At 38.2% G+C, this 22,379-nt stretch overlaps 1 protein-coding gene across 1 annotated transcript in view; it reads right to left on the bottom strand.

Annotated features, from left to right (window-relative positions):
* The window catches only part of DNAAF4 (dynein axonemal assembly factor 4), a gene marked incomplete at its 5' end in the record, with an annotated part of 77,620 nt that overhangs the window by 7,870 nt on the left and 47,371 nt on the right, over window positions 1–22,379 (bottom strand). Inside the window, 2 exons of the mRNA XM_007456616.1 lie at window positions 16,036–16,145; window positions 17,456–17,601. Coding sequence (XP_007456678.1) covers window positions 16,036–16,145; window positions 17,456–17,601 — 256 coding nt within the window. The remainder of the gene's footprint in view (window positions 1–16,035; window positions 16,146–17,455; window positions 17,602–22,379) is intronic.

Here is a 22,379-nt window from a genome sequence, read left to right on the forward strand (position 1 = left end):
TATGTATAACAGATTCACTTTGCTGTACACCTGAAACTAACACAACATTATAAATCAACTATACGCCAATTAAAAAATTAAGAGCCACTGTAGGAGGCATAATAGCAAGAAATATGAAGTATTAAACATTTTTAATGTTTACATATATATTAAAATATAAATCCAAATGAACATTATATTCTTTAAAGTTCAATACCAGTACAAACATCCAATAAAGCATAATTTGCTTTATGGCTTTCAGAATGGTTCTGAACTCAGAAATAGCTGAATTTCAAAAGGAAAGGGAAAAAAAATTAAACCTCTGTCTTAAGGGCAGTAGCCTTTGAACACCAAATTTAAACAGAGAAGCTAATAACCAGTAAGTCTCGCCTGATGGCTCCAAATAAAGCAATGCCAGTGAAAAGAATTATGCAAAAGTACTCGTTCAAAACATATTGAGTCCTTATGGTACTGACTGTACAGAAAGAACAAAAGAGACGTGGACAATTGCAAATACTCCTGTCATTTTTATGATGATTGATTGGTTTGACTTTGTAAAGAAAGAAACATTCTGATTGGCAATGGCCAAAAGGGCCAAACATTTTGAGCAACAGTTCAGCACAGGAGAAGCTACAAGAAGCAGGAGTGATAAGAAAGAAGCAATGTGGAGGGAAGTAAAGAAAGGGGAAGAAAAGAGTTAAGAGAAATCAAAAGCAGTGGGGCTTACTTTGATACTAGGTATAAAATAGATAACAAATGAGAACATACTGTATAGCACAGGGAACTCTACTTAATGCACTGTGGTGACCTAAATGGGAAGGAAATCCAAAAAAGAGGGGATAAATGTATATGTATGGCTGATTCATTTTGCTGCACAGTAGAAACTAACACAACATTGTAAAGCAACTATACTCCAATAAAAATTAGTTTAAAAAAAAAGAAATGACTAAAGGAAGCAAGGTGTAGAATTTGTACGTTGATAGTACTGTTCTTTGTATACTGAGATGTTACAGATTATATGTCACACTGTCATTTTATATATAGTAAGAAAAAATCTGCCAGTTAAACTATAACAATGTTTGCTTATTTTAAAAAAAAAAAAAGCAGTGGGGCTTAGAAACAGCAATGGAGGCAGACAGTAACACACATTCCAATACAAGACACAACAGCTCTGTTTTGTGGGTAATAAGGACTCTAACAGCCACCTACCCCTCAAAAGACTTTTAAGGTCCTTGTTTCTTTCAGCAACTTATGTGGGTAGAAAACATTCTTGGTATCTCAAGAGCTTCTAAAACTGAGTATTAGTGCACCTTAGTGAAGGAACATCAACCAGTACAATTTAGCACTCAGGATGGAAGGAGGAAAAGGATACTGCATACAAAATAAAATGACAAGTTAGGCCATAATAGGGACTGTACTGCAACAGAATATTATGGGCTGTAAAATACATACAATCAACAAACAAAATTATAATTATGTCAAAGAAGTCATCTTAGAATATGGCTTCTAAACTTCTTTAAGTCAGGCAAAAGGTAGCAGCATAAGAAAAGTGTCTTATCTCCATAAACAAATAAAGTTGTAAAAAATGCAGCAGAGCAAGGCAGATTTGGCAGATCTGTTCTGAAAGTAGGCAAGTACAAGAGGATACTGGGAGACAACTCTCCATGGGTCTTTTACCCTGTGTGTCATATGTCAGATGCACTGACAGCTTCTGTTTGGGACTATCTTTTCAAAGATGTTTGTATAGTGTACGGCCTTGGAAGATAGAGATAGTGTCTCTCTCTGGGGCAAAGAATAGATTTGTTCACTGCTCAGTATAATAAAGATATCATCACCTTGTGAGGCAAAAACTGGACAGGTTTGCTAATAATCCTCTATAAAAAACTGTGTTCCTTAAGCTTGGCCTTCTCAGCTATGGTACCAAACCTACTGTGTGTACAGCATCCACCTGGGTCCCCCTCTGCATTGGCCCCATGGGACTTTAGGGGCAGAGGGAACCAACATGAAGGTCATGCTGTTTGATGTGACTTGAATAGTAAAGTCCTTTCTCTGACTCATGAGTCTCCTGACTTCTGTCAGCACCTATGAAACTGTGGTAGGCTAACTCTTCACAGTCCTTGCCAGGGCATGGATCCAAACCAAAGTGTTAGAAAGAAATTCAACCTGGCAAGTAGAACTGTATGCTGTGTTGGGAGAAGATGGTAACAGGTGGTTAACAATCAGTAACAAAAAGTCCAACGTGAAGTAAAAGGACATCCAGACAGGCAGACAGAATCCAGCTACAGAAAATTCACAAACAGCAAGCAAACAGAAATTCAGACTGGCACAAGTTGGTACTAGGTTAGTCGGTCATCAAATAGCAGGCTCCCACACACAAAGCTGGGGTTCAGAAGAGAATTAACTTGGGTGGAAAGAGAATAAGTAAAAGCAAAGCAGAGCCTCAGTCTTAAAAGGACTGGAGTATTGGGCAGCCTATAAAATCTGACACTTAGGCCAAGAGAAAACAAAAGAAAATTCAGACACTAGAACTAATGTAGGTAATTTTATGTAACAACAGTAATATGATGCTGGGTGCTAGATTGTAGAATTATATATCCTTAATTTCCTCCTATCTAACATTACAATTTGCTGTAGAGAGTGAGGTATGCAGATGGCATTCAAGTGGTCCTAATGTGGGGGAAGAAAGAACTTTCAGACTGGGGTTAAGAGAGTATCCAAAAAAACACATGCTAAAACTCAAGCACAAAGTAACATCAGTGGGACAGAACAACAATTCATCTAACCTTATATGATTATAAGTGACTGGAAGGGTAGCTATTATTTACAGATTCTGAGTCATGTAAGGCTGTTAAATAACAACACACCATGCGAATATATAAATTAGAGCACAGAAACTCTGTTTTATGTGAGATGTTCTCAGTAAAAAGCTATCTGGTACAATGTTAATTGCCAATGGTAAAATGTTCTCATGAGCAAATAAAATTACCTAAGCTTATAAATTTTCCCGAAAGGTAGATTTGGCAGTTAAAACTAAGACTTGGCAATAGAATGCTAGGTTAAAAAAATGAAAACATTCTAGGGCTTTTTCTGAGTCTCTTTTGAGTAGATACAATCACATAAACAGTTTTCTCAAACTATTGCTCTTTTGGAAGTCTTGTCCACTTCTACCCACGGGTTTAAAAACAATAAAGACAGTTGGACTGTTTTTGCCTGTGTAAATATAGAAGGCTAGCATGAAACAAAGCCTCTGGAGATGAAAGTATTTTATCTTTTGGCTTAAATTCAACACTGCTTCTGAATGGGTTCTATTATGTCTGTTTCTGTCTTTTGTACTGCATTACATTGCCAGAGAGGATACGTTTCTCTAATAATTAGTACCTTTCCTTTTATCTGTTTGTACTTGGCACTATGATTAACTGTACTTTGTTTCTCTGGGTGTCACTAGTTACTAAGTTTTCTTCCATCTCTCCTCATTTTTAACTCTTCTCCTATTTTGCTTCTCTTTCTTATTCTACCTAATTGGAGGCAGTGAGGCAAAAAGGTACAGAAAACAACAGAGACTGAAGTGATTACAATCTACCAGTCACACCTGACTGCAACCAAGTACACTTTTGCACTAGGTTGCTGGCAATTCATTGCTTTTGCCAGCAGTCTCACACACACACACACACACACACACACACACGTCTTTTGCTGTACTTGTCAAATGCCAACCTCAGCTCAATGATCTTATCTGCTCTTTCCACTCTTAAATCGAAATCACAGCATTAGTATATCAAAAATAAGACCAGACCAAACACTGTCTAAGACATTTAGCCAGTCCCAGCACCAAAAACATCTTATGCCAATGGACTTTCTAACCATCTCCATCAACCTGCTATCTTTGGGCTGATCAAAAAGCATGTTTCTTCTTTGTCCTCACATGAAAGTTCGTATTTGCTGGTCTTTCCTACTCTCTTCCCCCTCTATTCCTTTGCACTTTCTTATTCCTGTTCTGCCATAACTGACTCCAACTCCCACCCCAATCCTTCCTTAATCCTCAAATTTTCCACACAATGCTTTTAAAGTAAACCTGGCTCTTTCCAGAGGGCAGTGCTATCTCTACCACTGTCTCTACTGAGGACCATCAGGGAAGGGGCTAGGACCATAGGACTTGGCATTTTCCAGACTCACTTCTGCTAGTTCCAAGGTGTAATTCTCCCTTTATGAAAAAGTCATCATCCTTTGGGACTCCTGACATGTTTACTCTATGGCCTTCCAGTCACTGTCATCTAAGTGGCTTTTTAAAAGCATTATTCTCTTATTCATTGAGGGCTTTGAAACCTGGCTCCCAGCATTTGTCTCCATTCCAATTTATGCCATAATTCCAGAAGATTCTAAGGTTTATATATATGACCCACTTATCAATTCAGCCTTGAAATACCTGGGACTCCTTAACTCAAATTACCTTCCCTTCAACTTCACTCTTGCTCCCCACTCCCTGGGCCACATCTTGGACTTTGTCGTCACCTGAATTGTACTACTTCAGTGATATCAAACGCTGGAATCCCAGCCACTGACCAGAACTTTCTATTCTGCAAACTTTCCCTTTATAGTCAACCTTCAACCTTACAGTGCCCTCTAATTTCTTAACTGCTCTATTTTCTCTTAGTCTACTGGGCCCCTCACGGCATCTCTTCCTTTCTAACCCAGCCTAGATTTCATGGTTAAATATCTGAGCTATTTTTCCATGAGCAATCTGGTCCCTTGCACTACTAGTCTTCTGCTATACTTGTCAGTCAAAACTCCAACCTTGGATCAACGATCTATTCTTAAATCCAAAATACTAAACACTATAGAAGATAAATCACATACCTAAACTGACTAGCATCTCTATGAATTCACGTTCTCTAATCTAGCAGAGCCCTCAACAGTACCCACCAAGCAATTATTGTCAGAAATTTACCTAGTTTCATACTTGCCTTAACTTTCTTTCCTTCCATCTCAGAAAATAAACTCTCTGTCTATTACAACTTAATCTTTCAATATTTTCTAGACCAAAGAAACCAATGCAACAGGAGAGCATATTCAGCTATGCACACTTCAGCACTTCAGGCTGCAAGGAAGAGCAATTCATAGCCATACCACTTGGGCTGCCTTCACGAAGGCTAACAATTGGAACAAAAGGACAGGAAGAAGATGTTATTAATCTGTGAGACATGCACAGCACTATCTGAAACACAAGATTCATAATCATATTGACCTGGGATTGAATCCTGGTTCTACTTATAAACTACCACCTTAGACAAGTTTCGTAACCTCTCTAGCCCTGTTCTACATTTATAAAATCGTGATAGAGATAATAATATCCAACTAGCTAGGTTGCTAAAGGAATTAAAAGAGGTATTTTGTGTAAAGCTGCTAGCCTCTCAATAAACATTTGTTAAATGAGTGCAAAAGCAGTGGTTCCTAGCCAACTACATTTGTGAGGATTTAATGAGATAGTATATGTGAAGCTCCTGTAACCTATCACAAGCTATGAACATAAAAACTGTGATTATGACAATGGCAGCTTAAAGATAAGCAAACACAATTAAACAAATAATTTAGACTGGATAAACCTGGGGGGCAGGGCAGGCAGAAGGCCAGCAGACTGGGTAAAAACCAAGGGGGGGAGGAGCTTCAAGATAGCGGAAGCGTAAGACGCGGAGATCACCTTCCTCTCCACAAATACATCAGAAATACATCTATATGTGGAACAGCTCCTACAGAACACCCACTGAACGCTGGCAGAAGACCTCAGACCTCCCAAAAGGCAAGAAACTCCCCACGTACCTGGGCAGGGAAAAAGAAAAAAGAAAAAACAGAGACAAAGAATAGGGACAGGACCTGCACCAGCGGGAGGGATCTGTGAAAGAGGAAAGGTTTCCACACACTTGGAAGCCCCTTCGCGGGCAGAGATGGGGGTTGGCGGGGGGGGGGGTGGGGGGGAAGCTTTTGAGCCACGGAGGAGATCACAGCAACAGGGGTGCGGAGGGCAAAGCAGAGAGATTCCCACACAGAGGATCGGTGCCGACCAGCACTCACCAGCCCGAGAGGCTTGTCTGCTCACCCGAGGGACAGGCAGGGGCTGGGAGCTGAGGCTTGGGCTTTGGAGGTCGGATCCCAGGGAGAGGACTGGGGTTGGCTGCATGAACACAGCCTGAAGGGGCTAGTGCGCCACGGCTAGCCGGGAGGGAGTCCGGGAAAAAGTCTGGACCTGCCTAAGAGACAATAGACTTTGCTTGCCTCTTTGTTTCCTGGTACACGGGGAGAGGAGATTAACAGTGCCCCTTAAAGGAGCTCCAGAGACGGGCACGAGCTGGGGCCATCAGCGCGGACCCTAGAGACCGGCATGGGACGCTAAGGCTGCTGCTGCCGCCACCAAGAAGCCTGTGTGCAAGCACAGGTCACTGTCCACACCTCCCCTCCTGGGAGCCGGTGCAGCCCACCACTGCCAGGGTCCCGTGATGCAGAAACAACTTCCCCGGGAGAACGCATGGCGCGCCTCAGGCTGGTGCAACGTAACACTGGCCTCTGCCGCCGCAGGCTTGCCCGGCATCCATACCCCTCCCTCCCCCAGGCCCGAGTGAGCCACAGCCCCTGAATCAGCTGCTCCTTTAACCCCGTCCTTTCTGAGCGAAGAACAGACGCCCTGAGGTGACCTACATGCAGAGGCGGGTCCAAATCCAAAGCTGAACCCCAAGAGCTGTGCGAACAAAGAATAGAAAGGGAAATTTCTCCCAGCAGCCTCAGGAGCAGCGGATTAAATCTCCACAAACAACTTGATGTACCCTGCATCTGAGGAATACCTGAATAGACAACGAATCATACCAAATTGATGAGGTGGACTTTGGGAGCAAACATATATATTTTTTCCCCTTTTACTCTTATTATGAGTGTGTATGTGCATGCTCTGTGTGTGATTTTGTCTGTATAGCTTTGCTTTTACCATTTGTCCTAGGTTTCCATTGGTCCGTTTTTGTTTTTTTTTTTACTTTTTAAAAATTTTCTCTTAATAATTATTTTTTATTTTAATAACTTTACTTTATTTAATTTTATCTTCTTTCCTTTGTTCTTTCTTTCTTTCTATGTTTTCTCCCTTTTATTCTGAGCCGTGTGGATGAAAGGCTCTTGGTGCTCCAGCCAGGTGTCAGGGCTGAGCCTCTGAGGTGAGAGAGCCAAGTTCAGAACACTGGTCCACAAGAGACCTCCCAGCTCCACGTAATATCAAACGGTGAAAATCTCCCAGAGATCTCCATCTCAACGCCAAGACCCAGCTTCACTCAGTGACCAGCAAGCTACAGTGCTGTATACCCCGTGCCAAACAACTAGCAACACAAGCACACAACCCCATCCATTAGCAGAGAGGCTGCCTAAAATCATAATAAGGCCACAGACACCCCAAAACATGCCACCAGACATGGATCTGCCCACCAGAAAGAAAAAATCCAGGCTCATCCACCAGAACACAGGCACTAGTCCCCTCCACCAGGAAGCCTACACAACCCACTGAACCAACCTTAGCCACTGGGGACAGACAACAAAAACAACGGGAACTATGAACCTGCAGCCTGTGAAAAGGAGACCCCAAACACAGTAAGTTAAGCAAAATGAGAAGACAGAAAAACACACCGCAGATGAAGGAGCAAAGCAAACACCCACCAGATCTAACAAATGAAGAGGAAATAGGCAGTCTACCTGAAAAAGAATTCAGAATAATGATAGTAAAGATGATCCAAAATCGTGGAAATAGAATAGAGAAGATACAAGAAATGTTTAACAAAGACCTAGAAGAACTAAAGAGCAAAGAAACAGTGATGAACAAAACAATAAATGAAATTTAAAATTCTCTAGAAGGGATCAATAGCAGAATAACTGAGGCAGAAGAATGGATAAGTGACCTGGAAGATAAAATAGTGGAAATAACTACTGCAGAGCAGAATAAAGAAAAAACAATGAAAAGAACTGAGGACAGTCTCAGAGACCTCTGGGACAACATTAAACGCACCAACATTCTAATTATAGGGGTCCCAGAAGAAGAGAAAAAGAAAGGGACTGAGAAAATATTTGAAGAGATTATAGTTGAAAACTTCCCTAATATGGGAAAGGAAATAGTGAAGTCCAGGAAGCACAGAGAGTCCCATACAGGACAAATTCAAGGAGAAACTTGCCAAGACACATATTAATCAAACTATCAAAAATTAAATACAAAGAAAAAAATATTAAAAGTAGCAAGGGAAAAACAACAAATAACACACAAGGGAATCCCCATAAGGTTAACACCTGATCTTTCAACAGAAACTCTGCAAGCCAGAAGGGAGTGGCAGGACGTATTTAAAGTGATGAAGAGGAAAAACCTACAGCCAAGATTACTCTACCCAGCAAGGATCTCATTCAGATTTGATGGAGAAATTAAAACCCTTACAGACAAGCAAAAGCTAAAAGAATTCAGCACCACCAAACCAGCTTTACAAGAAATGCTAAAGGAACTTCTCTATGCAAGAAACACGAGAGAAGGAAAAGACCTACAATAACAAACCCCAAACAATTAAGAAAATGGTAATAGGAACATACATATCAATAATTACCTTAAATGTAAATGGATTAAATGCTCCAACCAAAAGACATAGACTGGCTGAATGGATACAAAAACAAGACCTGTATATATGCTGTCTACAAGAGACCCACTTCAGACCTAGAGACACATACAGACTGAAAGTGAGGGGATGGAAAAAGATATTCCATGCAAATGGAAATCAAAAGAAAGCTGGGGTAGCAATTCTCATATCAGGCAAAATGGACTTTAAAATAAAGACTATTACAACAGACAAAGAAAGACACTATATAAAGAGCAAGGGTTCAATCCAAGAAGAAGATACAACAATTGTAAATATTTATCCACCCAACTAAGGAGCACCTCAATACATAAGGCAGATACTAACAGCCATAAAAGGGGAAATCGACAGTAACACAATCATAGTAGGAGACGTTAACACCCCACTTTCACTAATGGACAGATTATCCAAAATGAAAATAAATAAGGGAACACAAGCTTTAAATGATACATTAAACACAATGGACTTAATTGATATTTATAGGACATTCCATCCAAATACAACACAATACACATTCTTCTCAAATGCTCATGGAACATTCTCCAGGATAGATCATATCTTGGGTCACATACCAAGCCTTAGCAAATTTAAGAAAATTGAAATCGTATCAAGTATCTTTTCAGATCACAACGCTATGAGACTAGATCTCAATTACAGGAAAAAAAACTGTAAAAAATACAAACACATGGTGGCTAAACAATACACTAATAACCAAGAGATCACTGAGGAAATCAAAGAGGATATCAAAAAATACCTAGAAACAAATGACAATGAAAACACCATGACCCAAAACCTATGGGAGGCAGCAAAAGCAGTTCTAAGAGGGAAGTTTATAGCAATACAATCCTACCTCAAGAAACAAGAAACATCTCAAATAAACAACCTAACCTTACACCTAAAGCAATTAGAGAAAGAAGAACAAAAAACCCCCCAAAGTTAGCAGAAGGAAAGAAATCAAAAAGATCAGATGAGAAATAAATGAAAAAGAAATGAAGGAAACGATAGCAAAGATCATAAAACTAAAAGCTGGTTCTTTGAGAAGATAAACAAAATTGATAAACCATTAGCTAGACTCAACAAGAAAACTAGGGAGGGCTTCCCTGGTGGCGCAGTGGTTGAGAGTCCGCCTACCGATGCAGGGGACGTGGGTTTGTGCCTCGGTCCAGGAAGATCCCACATGCCCCAGAGCAGTTTGGCCCGTGAGCCATGGCCGCTGAGCCTGCTCGTCCAGAGCCTGTGCTCAGCAACAGAAGAGGCCAAAACAGTGAGAGGCCTGTGTACAGCAAAAAAAAAAAAAGAAAAAAAGAAAGAAAACAAAGGAGAAGACTCAAATCAATAGAATTAGAAATGAAAATGGAGAAGTAACAACTAACACTGCAGAAATACAAAAGATCATGAGCGATTACTACAAGCAACTCTATGCCAATAAAATGGACAACCTGGAAGAAATGGAAAATTCTTAGAAATGCACAATCTACCGAGACTGAACCAGGAAGAAACAGAAAATATGAACAGACCAATCACAAGCACTGAAATTGAAACTGTGATTAAAAATCTTCCAACAAACAAAAGCCCAGGACCAGATGGCTTCACAGGCGAATTCTATCAAACATTTAGAGAAGAGCTAACACCTATCCTTCTCAAACTCTTCCAAAATATAGCAGAGGGAGGAACACTCCCAAACTCATTCTACGAGGCCACCATCACCCTGATACCAAAACCAGACAAGGATGTCACAAAGAAAGAAAACTACAGGCCAATATCACTGATGAACATAGATGCAAAAATCCTCAACAAAATACTAGCAAACAGAATCCAACAGCACATTAAAAGGATCATACACCATGATCAAGTGGGGTTTATTCCAGGAATGCAAGGATTCTTCAATATACGCAAATCTATCAATGTGATTAACCATATTAACAAATTGAAGGAGAAAAACCATATGATCATCTCAATAGATGCAGAGAAAGCTTTTGACAAAATTCAACACCCATTTATGATAAAAACCCTGCAGAAAGTAGGTGTAGAGGGAACTTTCCTCAATATAATAAAGGCCGTATATGACAAGCCCACAGCCAACATCATCCTCAATGGCGAAAAACTGAAAGCATTTCCACTAAGGTCAGGAACAAGACAAGGTTGCCCACTCTCACCACTCTTATTCAACATAGTTTTGGAAGTTTTAGCCACAGCAATCAGAGAAGAAAAGGAAATAAAAGGAATCCAAATCGGAAAAGAAGAAGTAAAGCTGTCACTGTTTGCAGACGACATGATACTGTACATAGAGAATCAGAAAGATGCTACCAGAAAACTACTAGAGCTAATCAATGAATTTGGTAAGGTAGCAGGATACAAAATTAATGCACAGAAATCTCTAGCATTCCTATATACTAATGATGAAAAATCTGAAAGTGAAATTAAGAAAACATTCCCATTTACCACTGTAACAAAAAGAATAAAATATCTAGGGATAACCTACCTAAGGGGACAAAAGACCTGTATGCAGAAAATTATAAGACACTGATGAAAGAAATTAAAGATGATACAAACGGATGGAGAGATATACCATGTTCTTGGATTGGAAGAATCAACATTGTGAAAATGACTCTACTACCCAAAGCAATCTACAGATTCAATGCAATCCCTATTAAACTACCACTGGCATTTTTCACAGAACTAGAACAAAAAATTTCACAATTTGTATGGAAACACAAAATACCCCGAATAGCCAAAGCAATCTTGAGAATGAAAAATGGAGCTGGAGGAATCAGGCTCCCTGACTTCAGACTATACTACAAAGCTACAGTAATCAAGATAGTATGGTACTGGCACAAAAACAGAAATATAGATCAACGGAACAGGATAGAAAGCCCAGAGATAAACCCACGCACATATGGTCACCTTAATTTTTGTATGGCCTCTTACTGTTGTGGCCTCTCCCATCGCGGAACACAGGCTCTGGACGCGCAGGCTCAGTGGCCATGGCTCACGGGCCCAGCTGCTCCACGGCATGTGGGATCTTCCTGGACCGGGGCACGAACCCGTGTCCCCTGCATTGGCGGGTGGACTCTCAACCACTGCACCACCAGGGAAGCCCTGGTCACCTTATCTTTGATAAAGGAGGCAAGAATATACAGGGGAGAAAAGACAGCCTCTTCAATAAGTAGTGCTGGGAAAACTAGATGGCTACATGTAAAAGTATGAAATCCTAACACCATACACAAAAATAAACTCAAAATGGATTAAAGAGCTAAATGTAAGGCCAGACACTATCAAACTCTTAGAGGAAAACATAGGCAGAACATTCTATGACATAAATCACAGCAAGATCCTTTTTGACCCACCTCCTAGAGAAATGGAAATAAAAACAAAAATAAACAAATGGGACCTAATGAAACTTCAAAGCTTTGCACAGCAAAGGAAACCATAAACAAGACCAAAGGACAACCCTCAGAATGGGAGAAAACATTTGCAAATGAAGCAACTGGCAAAGCATTAATCTCCAAAATTTACAAGCAGCTCATGCAGCTTAATATCAAACAAACCCAATCCAAAAAATGGGCAGAAGTCTTAAATAGACAGTTCTCCAAAGAAGATATACAGATTGCCAACAAACACGTGAAAGGATGCTCAACATCACTAATCATTAGAGAAATGCAAATCAAAACTACAGTGAGATATCATCTCACACCAGTCAGAATGGCCATCATCGAAAAATCTAGAAAAAATGCTGGAGAGGGTGTGGAGAAATGGGAACCCTCTTGCACTGTTGGTGGGAATGTAAATTGATACAGCCACTATGGAGAACAGTATGGAGGTTCCTTAAAAAACTAAAAATAGAACTACCATACAACCCAGCAATCCTACTACTGGGCATATACCCTGAGAAAACCTTAATTCAAAAAGAGACATGTACCAAAATGTTCATTGCAGGTGTATTTACAATAGCCAGGACATGGAAGCAACCTAAGTGTCCATCAACAGATGAATGGATAAAGAAGATGTGGCACACATATATAATGGAATATTACTCAGCCATATAAAGAAACGAAATTGAGTTATTTGTAGAGAGGTGGATGGACACAGAGTCTGTCACAAAGAGTGAAGTAAGTCAGAATAAGAAAAACAAATATCGTATGCTAACACATATATATGGAATTTAAGAAAAATAAAATGTCATGAAGAACCTAGGGGTAAGACGGGAATAAAGACACAGACCTACTAGAGAATAGACTTGAGGATATGGGGAGGAGGAAGGGTAAGCTGTGACAAAGTGAGAGAGTGGCATGGACATATATACACTACCAAACGTAAAATAGAGCTAGTGTGAAGCAGCCGCATAGCACAGGGAGATGAGCTCGGTGCTTTGTGACCACCTAGAGGGGTGGTAGAGGGAGGGTGGGAGGGAGGGAAATGCCAGAGGGAAGAGATATGGGAACATATATATATGTATAACTGATTCACTTTGTTATAAACCAGAAACTAACACACTATTGTAAAGCACTTATAATAAAGATGTTACAAACAAACAAACAAAAAACCAAGGGGGACTTTGAATTGATGTGCAGTGTAAATTTTTTTCAAAAGATATATCTTTATCATGAAGTTAAAAATGAATGCAACTTTTAACAAGAGGAAAAACGAAAACAAAATCGGGATAAACCATCTACCTTTGGCCTTGACTCAATTTTCTCCACTCTTCTCGAGGACAGTTCAGCCACCTCTTCTGTCTCATCTGCACATCTATTCAAACCTGTTCTATTCTTTAAGAAGAACAAAACAAAACAAAAACTCTGAAAGTTTCTATTCCATTGGCTTCTGGGAGTATTTTTGTGTACTCCTTTATTTTACTAGGTCTTCAAATGTTGGTAGGTCACAGGGTTTTATCCTTAGGCCACTAGTCCTCTGGTCTACGTGCTCTTTTCAGATATCTCACGTACTCTTGTAAATCAACTGCTACATAAATGCTGATAACCTCCAAATCCATAATACACTGCTGGCCTCTTCCCTGAGTTTCAAACTTGCTGGACACTGTCAGCCAGACTGACCAAGAGGCAGCTCAAACTCAACATATTCAAAACTGAACTTACCTACATTCCCTCCTAAATGGCGCTCTTCTAGAGTTCTCTAATTCAGTTGGTGGCATCATATAATCAATCATTCAAACTAGAAACCCAAAGTCGCCCACAACTACTCTTCTCTCACTCCCCAACAATCACTCAAGAAGTCCTCCCTATTTTACCTCCTGAATATTTCTCACATTGCTCTCGTCTTCACCCTATAACAATGTCATAATGGTTCAAGACCTCTGCCATAGTTTCTGCAACACATTTTTCCCCACCTTACAGAATAAAATATAAGAATAACACAAGGCCACTGCCTATTTTTCTAGGTTCATTTGGCATTATTCCTAGCATCAAATTTATGTTTTAGCAAGCAATAAACTACCCAGTTCCTGACCTATATATCACACTATTCTTGCCTCTGAGCTTTTGCTCATACTGTCTTCTCTGCTTAAAATGAATGCCTTTCTGTCCTTCCTCCTGAAACTCCTACTTATCATTAAGAGGAGCTCAGGTGCTATATTCTTTAGGAAGCTCTTCCTGAAACTACCTTTCTTTCTTTAAGGTTAGGTGCCCCTCTTCTGTACTCTCATTTTACCTTGTTCTTTCTATGTATTGTACTTCCCACACAGTGTTATAAGTATCTGTATATGTCCCTCTCCTCTACTGATCTCTGTAGCTCAGAGCCTAGCCTGCAGTCTGACAAACCGCAAGTAATCAACAGATATTTATTTAATGGTTTAATAGATGGAGAAAAAGGAGAGGGGATTTTTGTTGGGAGTAAGAGGAACAAACCTGTCAGCCCCAGGCTTCTGAACTTCAGAAAAATTGTTAACTCCAGCTCAACTCCCCAAATCAATCTCTGGTGTTGTTATCAGATACGAGCAAAGACCAAGGATAAACAGAGAGAAGATGAGAAAAGAAAAACACAGATTTTGTGGTTAGACAGATAAATCTCCCCACCAAAGATGTTCACATCCTAATCCCCAAAAACCTGTGAATATATTAACTAAAATGGTTAGTTAGAAAGAACCTTGCAGATGTGATTAAGTTAAGGATCTTGCAGTAGGACATTATCCTGGATTATACAAGTGGGACTAACGTAATTACAACGGCACTTATAAAAGAAAGAGGGAGGCAGGAGAGCCAGAGTCAGACAAGGAGAGGTGACTATGGAAGCAAAGTCCAGAGTGACGCAACTGCTGGTTGGGGGCCATAAGCCAAGGAATGTGGGCAGTCTCAAAGCTGGAAAACGCAAGAAAATAGATTCTCCCTTACAGCCTCCAGAAGGATTGCAACTGATATCTTGATTTTAGCCCAGAAAAACCCATTTTAGACTTCTGACCTCCAGAACTATAACATAATAAATTTGTATTGTTTTAAGCCACTAAGTTTGTGGTAGTTTGCTATGGCAGCAATAGGAAAATAATACAAAAGTGTATAAAATGAGATAATATCTACAAAATTGCCTCAAAATATGAACTCAAATTACCACAGAATATAGCAGAATTCATTGTTGTTAATTGTCTAAAAGTTTACACATAGAGCCACATATAAATAAATAAAAGGATTGTCTGGATATAAAATGATAATTTATAGGATAATTTGATAATCTCTTAAAGATGGATATGACTAACCAAAGTAGCTCTAGTTTTAAATAACCATGATTTTTTTAAAATAAGTTTATTTATTATTTATTTTTGGCTGTGTTGGGTCTTTGTTTCTGCCCACAGGCCCCTCCCTAGTTGCGGCAAGCAGGGGCCACTCTTCGTTGCGCTGTGTAGGCTCCTCATTGCTGTGGCTTCTCTTGTTGCAGAGCACGGGCTCCAGGCACTGGGGCCTCAGCAGTTGTGGCATGCGGGCTTCAGCAGCCGTGGCTCATGGGCCCTAGAGCACAGGCTCAGCAGCCGTGGCGCACGAGCTTAGTTGCTCCGCGGCATGTGGGATCCCCCTGGACTAGGGCTCAACCTATGTCCCCTGCACTGGCAGGCGGACTCCCAACCACTGTGCCATCAGCGAAGTCCCAAAAGAACCATGATTTTAAGGGAAGTATTATGAAGGACTTATGGTAAACGTTAAGTGATTTAAAAAGGGATTTTGATAAGCAATCCAAAAGACGTGATATTTTTCATTTCCATGACATATAAATACAAAAGCAATAAAAATAAGAGCCTTATTTATTATAAGATCTGACTTTTTAAATATGGAAGCACTACCTACAGAATTGGCGTATTTGCATTATTTCTCCCCCAAACTCACATACACACGTATGTCAAGATAACTAGAAAATATGTAAGTATTAATATCTACATAAATTTATTATAAATCTCATGGCCAGAGTTCAAACAACTTACTTTCCTTTGTCCTTCAACCATTCTGGGTTCTTTTCCTCTTCTTTTAAATCACAAAGTTCAGGAATGTCAGTATTCATTGCTCTTCGTGCCTCTGCTTGTTTATGTAGCCACTGAAATGAGAATGAAGTTTAATGAAGGACACAAAAGTCTTGTTTTATTAAAAGTTACTTTTAGATTTTCCATCTTCCTATACAAGATGGAAATACTATTTGTTATGGACTGAATGTTTGTGTCCTCCAATATTCATATGTTGAAGCCCTAATCACCAATGTGATGGTATTTGGAGATGGGGCCTTTGGGCTATAATTAAGCTTGGATGAGGTTATGAGGATGAGACTCCCATCGTAAGATTAGTGTCCTTATAAGAAGAGGAAGAGACCAGAGGGCATGCTCTTCCCCACCCCACCCCACCCCAGAATCCTGACCTTGGACTTCCCAGCCTCCAGAACTGTGAGAAATGATTGCCTGTTCTTTAAGCCACCCAGTCTATGTACTTTGTTATAGCAGTCTGAGCAGACTGATAAAATAATTGATGGTGGTGACTTTAAACTTCTAGTTTTTATACATCTTTAAGCATTTTTTTAAACTTCACTAGCTGATTAAGATCAAATGTATAAAAATTTCTAGTCTAAATTTCATCCAAATTTCTGGGAGTTCATGTGAATATTGTTTTATTTTTCTTGTTTATAATATATATATATTTTTTACATTATAAAAATATATAAATGATTTTTTAAATAATTATAATTTTATAGTTACAGAGATACTTTTATAAATAATAAAATATAGAAATATGCTGTTAATAACAAGAAAAAAATTAATATTTATAAATTGTCATTATATCTTAAGGAGATTCAATTATTTCCACAACTTTTCAATTGAGAGAGGTATCAGTTCACACCTTACAGTAAAAAAAAAAAAAAAAAAAAACAAGTTCTTAGTGCTTACACAACTAAATATACAATATTCAAAATCCCAGAGCTCAGGAATTTATAAATGAATGAAAGATATTAATACCAAATATCACATTAGAAATACTTGATATTAATAATTAATTGTAAAAAAAATAATAAATTTACAAATCTTTTCTTACCGCGACATACACTGACCCAAAGTTTACAAATCTATTATGGAAAATGATGTATTTGATAAAATAAATGCACATGCAACATTTTATCTCCTGGGATAAGCAACAGCACTGGATATTAAACCAGTGTTTTCTCATCAGCATTCTGGAGCCAAAAAAGAAATAAAAATCCTGCAAAATATATTTTTCTCAAAGGAAATATTAAATTTTTTCATGAAGTAATATCTTTAGCTTAATGAATACTTTAAAAATTCAGACCCAGTAACAGTTTCAATATATGGAATAAAAAATATTTTCATTGTGGTCACTGTAACTAACAGCAAGTATACCAACCTCCTCTTCTTCTGCTACCTGTGATTCCCGGAGAGCAGTTGGGAATACTCGAGGGGTAAAGTTGATTTTAATACTGCCGACAGAGCGAGGAGCAGGAATACTGTCTTCCTTTAACTTCTCAAAAAATATAATTTCTGAATTTCTCCCTTCAAAAACAATATTAGCAACTAAGTTATTTATCTCTCATTTCCTAGTTAACAAACTGACTTTTAAGGTAATTACACATTAAAGCTACTTCTAAAATCCTATACAAATAATCCAAACATATTTTCTACAATCCCTCACTGAAATTATGGCAGCTAATTGTCTGTTCTTTCATCAATGACCTCAGCTACTTTTCTTTGGGTTCTCTTTGTTAAACCACACAGTGTCTAACTTACATTCACTATAGAGGAAGCCACTCTAGGCAACTTAATCTACATCAACTCTAGAGGAGGGTACCTAGGCAAAGCCATCATTTTCCTTAAGCTCTGATATCAGTATCTTCTATAAGCTCCCTGGTGATGATATAAAGGTTTTTCAGCTATTAAAGAAAGCTAATGGGAACAGGCAAAGAGTTGTAATGAAAGGCCATACATTTGTATAAAGGTAGTTAAATGTAATAATTATTAAGTCAATAGAAGAGGAGAAATTAATCTATGTGTTAGAATATAAACTATATGAATAAAGGAAAAGAAAGGTACTAAAAAGGAAAAGTACTAAAAACATGATATACAGGTTTAAAAGGCAAATATCAAAATTGTTTAAAAAAAGATTTTCCAAAAACATGACAGAGAGTTAATATCCTTGATATAAAATGAACACATAAAATTAAGATATAAAACTTCCAATTTAGGGAAGTGGAAGTGGTGCAGTGGTTAAGAATCTGCCTGCCAACGCAGGAGACGAGTTTAAGCCCTGGTCTGGGAAGATCCCACATGCTGCAGAGCAACTAAGCCCATGTGCCACAACTACTGAAGCCCATGCGCCTAGAGCCCGTAAGCCACAACGAAGAGTAACCCCCACTCGCCACAACTAGAGAAAGCCTGCACACAATAACAAAGACCCAACTCAGTCAAAAATAAATAAATTTATATATTTTTTAAATGTCTGAAAAAAAGAGAGTAAATTTAAAAAAAATAAAAAATAAAACTTCCATTTTAAAGAAAAATTGAAAATGGCATGAATTAACATTTCAAAGGGAGAGAGGAGGGGAGCAAGGAAGAAAGAATAAGGACTCAAACAAAGAAAGTAACTTCAACAAAAATTTGAACAAAAAATTTCCACAGATGCTTGTGGTTGGGAATGCAGTATCCTACCCATCCTCCCCTCTTTCTTTTAGTAATAGAATCTACTGTGCCAAGGTAGAATCTACAAAATCCAGCCTCCCTTAAGAGTGGTGTAGTTATGTGCCAAACCTGAGACAACAGAATATGAATACAAGTGCTGTATAAAACTTATGGATCATTATCTTCCATGTAAATCTACTTGCAATGGACTTCCTCTTTCCCCTTCCCACTGGCTAAAAAAACAATGCCAACTGCAGCATCCACCTTGGATACAGAAATGGAAGCCAAATGATGTGATGATAGATGTGGCCCCACCAGCTTAGATGGCCCCGTGGAACAAAGCCATCTATCAGGCCTAGATTGATTGCTGTTACATAATAAGTCTTAGATTACAGAGAATACAATTTCTATCTTATTTGATCTATAACTTTGGACCTCTTTATTTCAACAGTTGGCTTGAACCTACCTAACATAATGTCCTAAGAATTTTATAGCCTGGTAAACTGTTGTTCACTTGTGAAGCCAAGAGACATTCCTAGATATGTAAGAACTAAGTAAATATACCATCTAGCCATGTTTTCTGAATTACTCAAAGAAATGTTCCAGAATATGGACAAATAAAATTAAGAACTCAGGAGTGGGAAACCTGAGGGTAAAAATGAAAAAGGATGGGTTTTCTAAAACACACGAAAAAATGTTGTAAGATTTTTTAATGTTACTACAACAGGAGGAAAACAGAATAAAAAGTAAAAATGAAGTATATAAGTTCACATTTTATACTAATGATTACTAGGATATACAACATGGAGGGAATAAGCACTATTCTTCCATAATGAGAAATTTAAAAATTACTTTGCTATTAATTTTGTTAAACAAAAGTAAATGAATAAACATTTGAAAATGCTTATGGAAATCATTATGGTGACCATGAGTTACATTAAAAATAGGATATCTAGCTTTCAAACTCTTACAGTAAAATAAGACAAACAGAAAAACATAAAAAGAAATTTGCTTTCTGTTCTCAGCAGCACAGGTTAAAGTTTTTACAAACTTTAACAAGCAATTTTACAAGCAGACAAAATGCTATGAACATATTAAATACTTGATAAAAATATAACAAGTAAAGAAGAGTTTCAAGTACATAGTTCAGTTCAAAAACTATGCAAAAGAAAAGCCTTATCAGCAATTTATAGCCAGGGTAATCTCAAAGGCTGACAAAAAGCCATTTGGAAAGATTTCAGATACAGATATAGATATCTAGATAGGTATACCTATGAAGGTATATATCTATATATCTATCTAGATATCCATCCGTATCTGAAATTTTATATATATATTATATATTATACATGTTAGAGACTATATATAAAGGATAAAGACTAGAAATTTAATGCTGATATAGGTACAGAGGTGAAAGCTGAAAATGCAATTACAGCCTGAGAAGGGCTACACTCTCAGTGAAATGGACACATAAAATCTCTGTCCACAACTCCAGGAAAGTGAAGCATGTCTCCTCCTGGGGCTCTGGATAAGAGAAGAAAAAACGTCTCTCGTGAGAAACCTAAACTTCAGGTATCCCTTCCGAGTAATTCTACTTCTGCAAACCAGTACACATGAAATGTCCTCATATGCACACATAAAAATAATCCGTGCTGAAGATGAGCACACAAACAAAAACTACAAATCACATGCGGATACAATGTATGTTTCTTCCTTACAGTATGGAGAACAGTCAGCAGACACAACAAACAGGAGGACTGGCCTATTAAGAATTTGAAATAACAGAACAATCTGAAAGAGACTATAATAATTTAAAACATGCTTACTTAAAGAGCTAAGACAGGCTAAAATACATAATGAAAAACTAAGGTAATGAAAAAAGAACAAACAGGTATGAAAGAAGCAAACAGAACTTGCAAAATGAAAAATATTGTCCCTGAAATTGAAAACTTCTAGGACAAGTTTAACAGCACATTAGAAATATTTGAAGAAAATTTGCAAACTAGAAGACAGATCTGAGGATATTATACAGAACGCAGCCAAGGAAGATAAAGGCAATTTGAAAACAATTTGCTATTTGAAAACAATAGCTTATAACTTCCCAGAACTGAGGTAAGACATACATTCTTTGAGTGAAACTATACTCCAACTTCTGATATTATGAGATGAATAAATATAAAACTGCACTTAGAGTAATAAGATCAACATATACCAAAGTGAAGAATTTTAAAGCAACCAGAGACAAAAGATGGATTATCTTATAAAGGATCAATATTAAACCAAGAGCAGACTTCCCAGCAGCAATATTAGAAGTCAGAAGGCAATAGAAACATATCTTCAAGTTACTGATGGAAAATAACTATCAATCTTGAATTCTACAACCATGTAAAACATCACTGAATAACAATAACAAAATAAAAATAACAGAACTTAACATTCAGGTCTTTATTAAAGAACTACTAGACAGGTATAAAGATGCAGATGTAGAGAATGGACTTGAGGACACGGAGAGGGGGAAGGGTAAGCTGGAACGAAGTGAGAGTGGCATGGACTTATATATACTACCAAATGTAAAATAGCTAGCTAGTGGGAAGAAGCTGCATACCACAGGGAGATCAGCTCAGCTCAGTGACCACCTAGAGGGGTGGGATAGGGAGTGTGGGAGGGAGATGCAAGAGGGAGGAGATATGGGGATATATGTATATGTATAACTGATTCACTTTGTTATAAAGCAGAAACTAACACACCACTGTAAAGCAATTATACTCCAGTAAAGATGTTAAAAAAATTTTAAAACTACTAAAGGACTTACTTAAAGGAAAGGTAATTGGATCCAGAAAGAACTTAGATACAAGAAGCAAAGATAATTAAAAAGCAGTAAATATGGGTCAACAGAAATAGTAGAGTATATGTGGTAAAGCCACACTAACGACTAAATATAGAGGTTTAAAAATAAGGTGAGATCAGTTGAGTCCCTCCCACCAAAAAAGTGGAATAAAATCTTTAGACAGTAACATAGAGGATGGGTACGACTGAAGTTCATGTATTAAATTTCCTTCTAATATTTACAAGTAATGGTAGATATTAAATTTTGTTCAGTATGCACATTAAAAATAGAATTGTAATTATATCTATGTATCAAAACAGTTATAAAAAATTTAATATTGATCAGAGAACAAAAATAGAATGTATACCTTTCAAATTAGTACAAAGGAGGTAATTAAGAAAAATTATTTAATCCAAGGCAGAAAAATAGAAAAAAGAACAAAAAAGGAAGTCTGGTAAATATAAATCACAAAGTAAGAGGGCAGAAGGAAATTCTAAGATGTTAGGATATATGTTATTTTATTTTTTAATTAATTAATTAATTAATTTTTGGCTGCATTGGGTCTTCGTTGCTGTGTGCAGGCTTTCCCTAGTTGCGGAAAGCGGGTGCTGCTCTTCATTGCAGAGCACGGGCTTCTCACTGCAGTGGCTTCTCTTGTTGAGGAGCATGGGCTCTAGGTGCATGGGCTTCAGTAATTGTGGCATGGAGGCTCAGCAGTTGTGGTGCGTGGGCTTAGCTGCTCCACGGCATGTGGCTTCTTCCCAGACCAGGGCTCAAACCTGGGTTCCCCGAATTGGGGTGGATTCTTAACCACTGTGCCACCAGGAAG

This window comes from Lipotes vexillifer, unplaced genomic scaffold (assembly GCF_000442215.2).
Source record: "Lipotes vexillifer unplaced genomic scaffold, Lipotes_vexillifer_v1.1 scaffold861, whole genome shotgun sequence".
Lineage (NCBI taxonomy): Eukaryota > Metazoa > Chordata > Mammalia > Artiodactyla > Lipotidae > Lipotes > Lipotes vexillifer.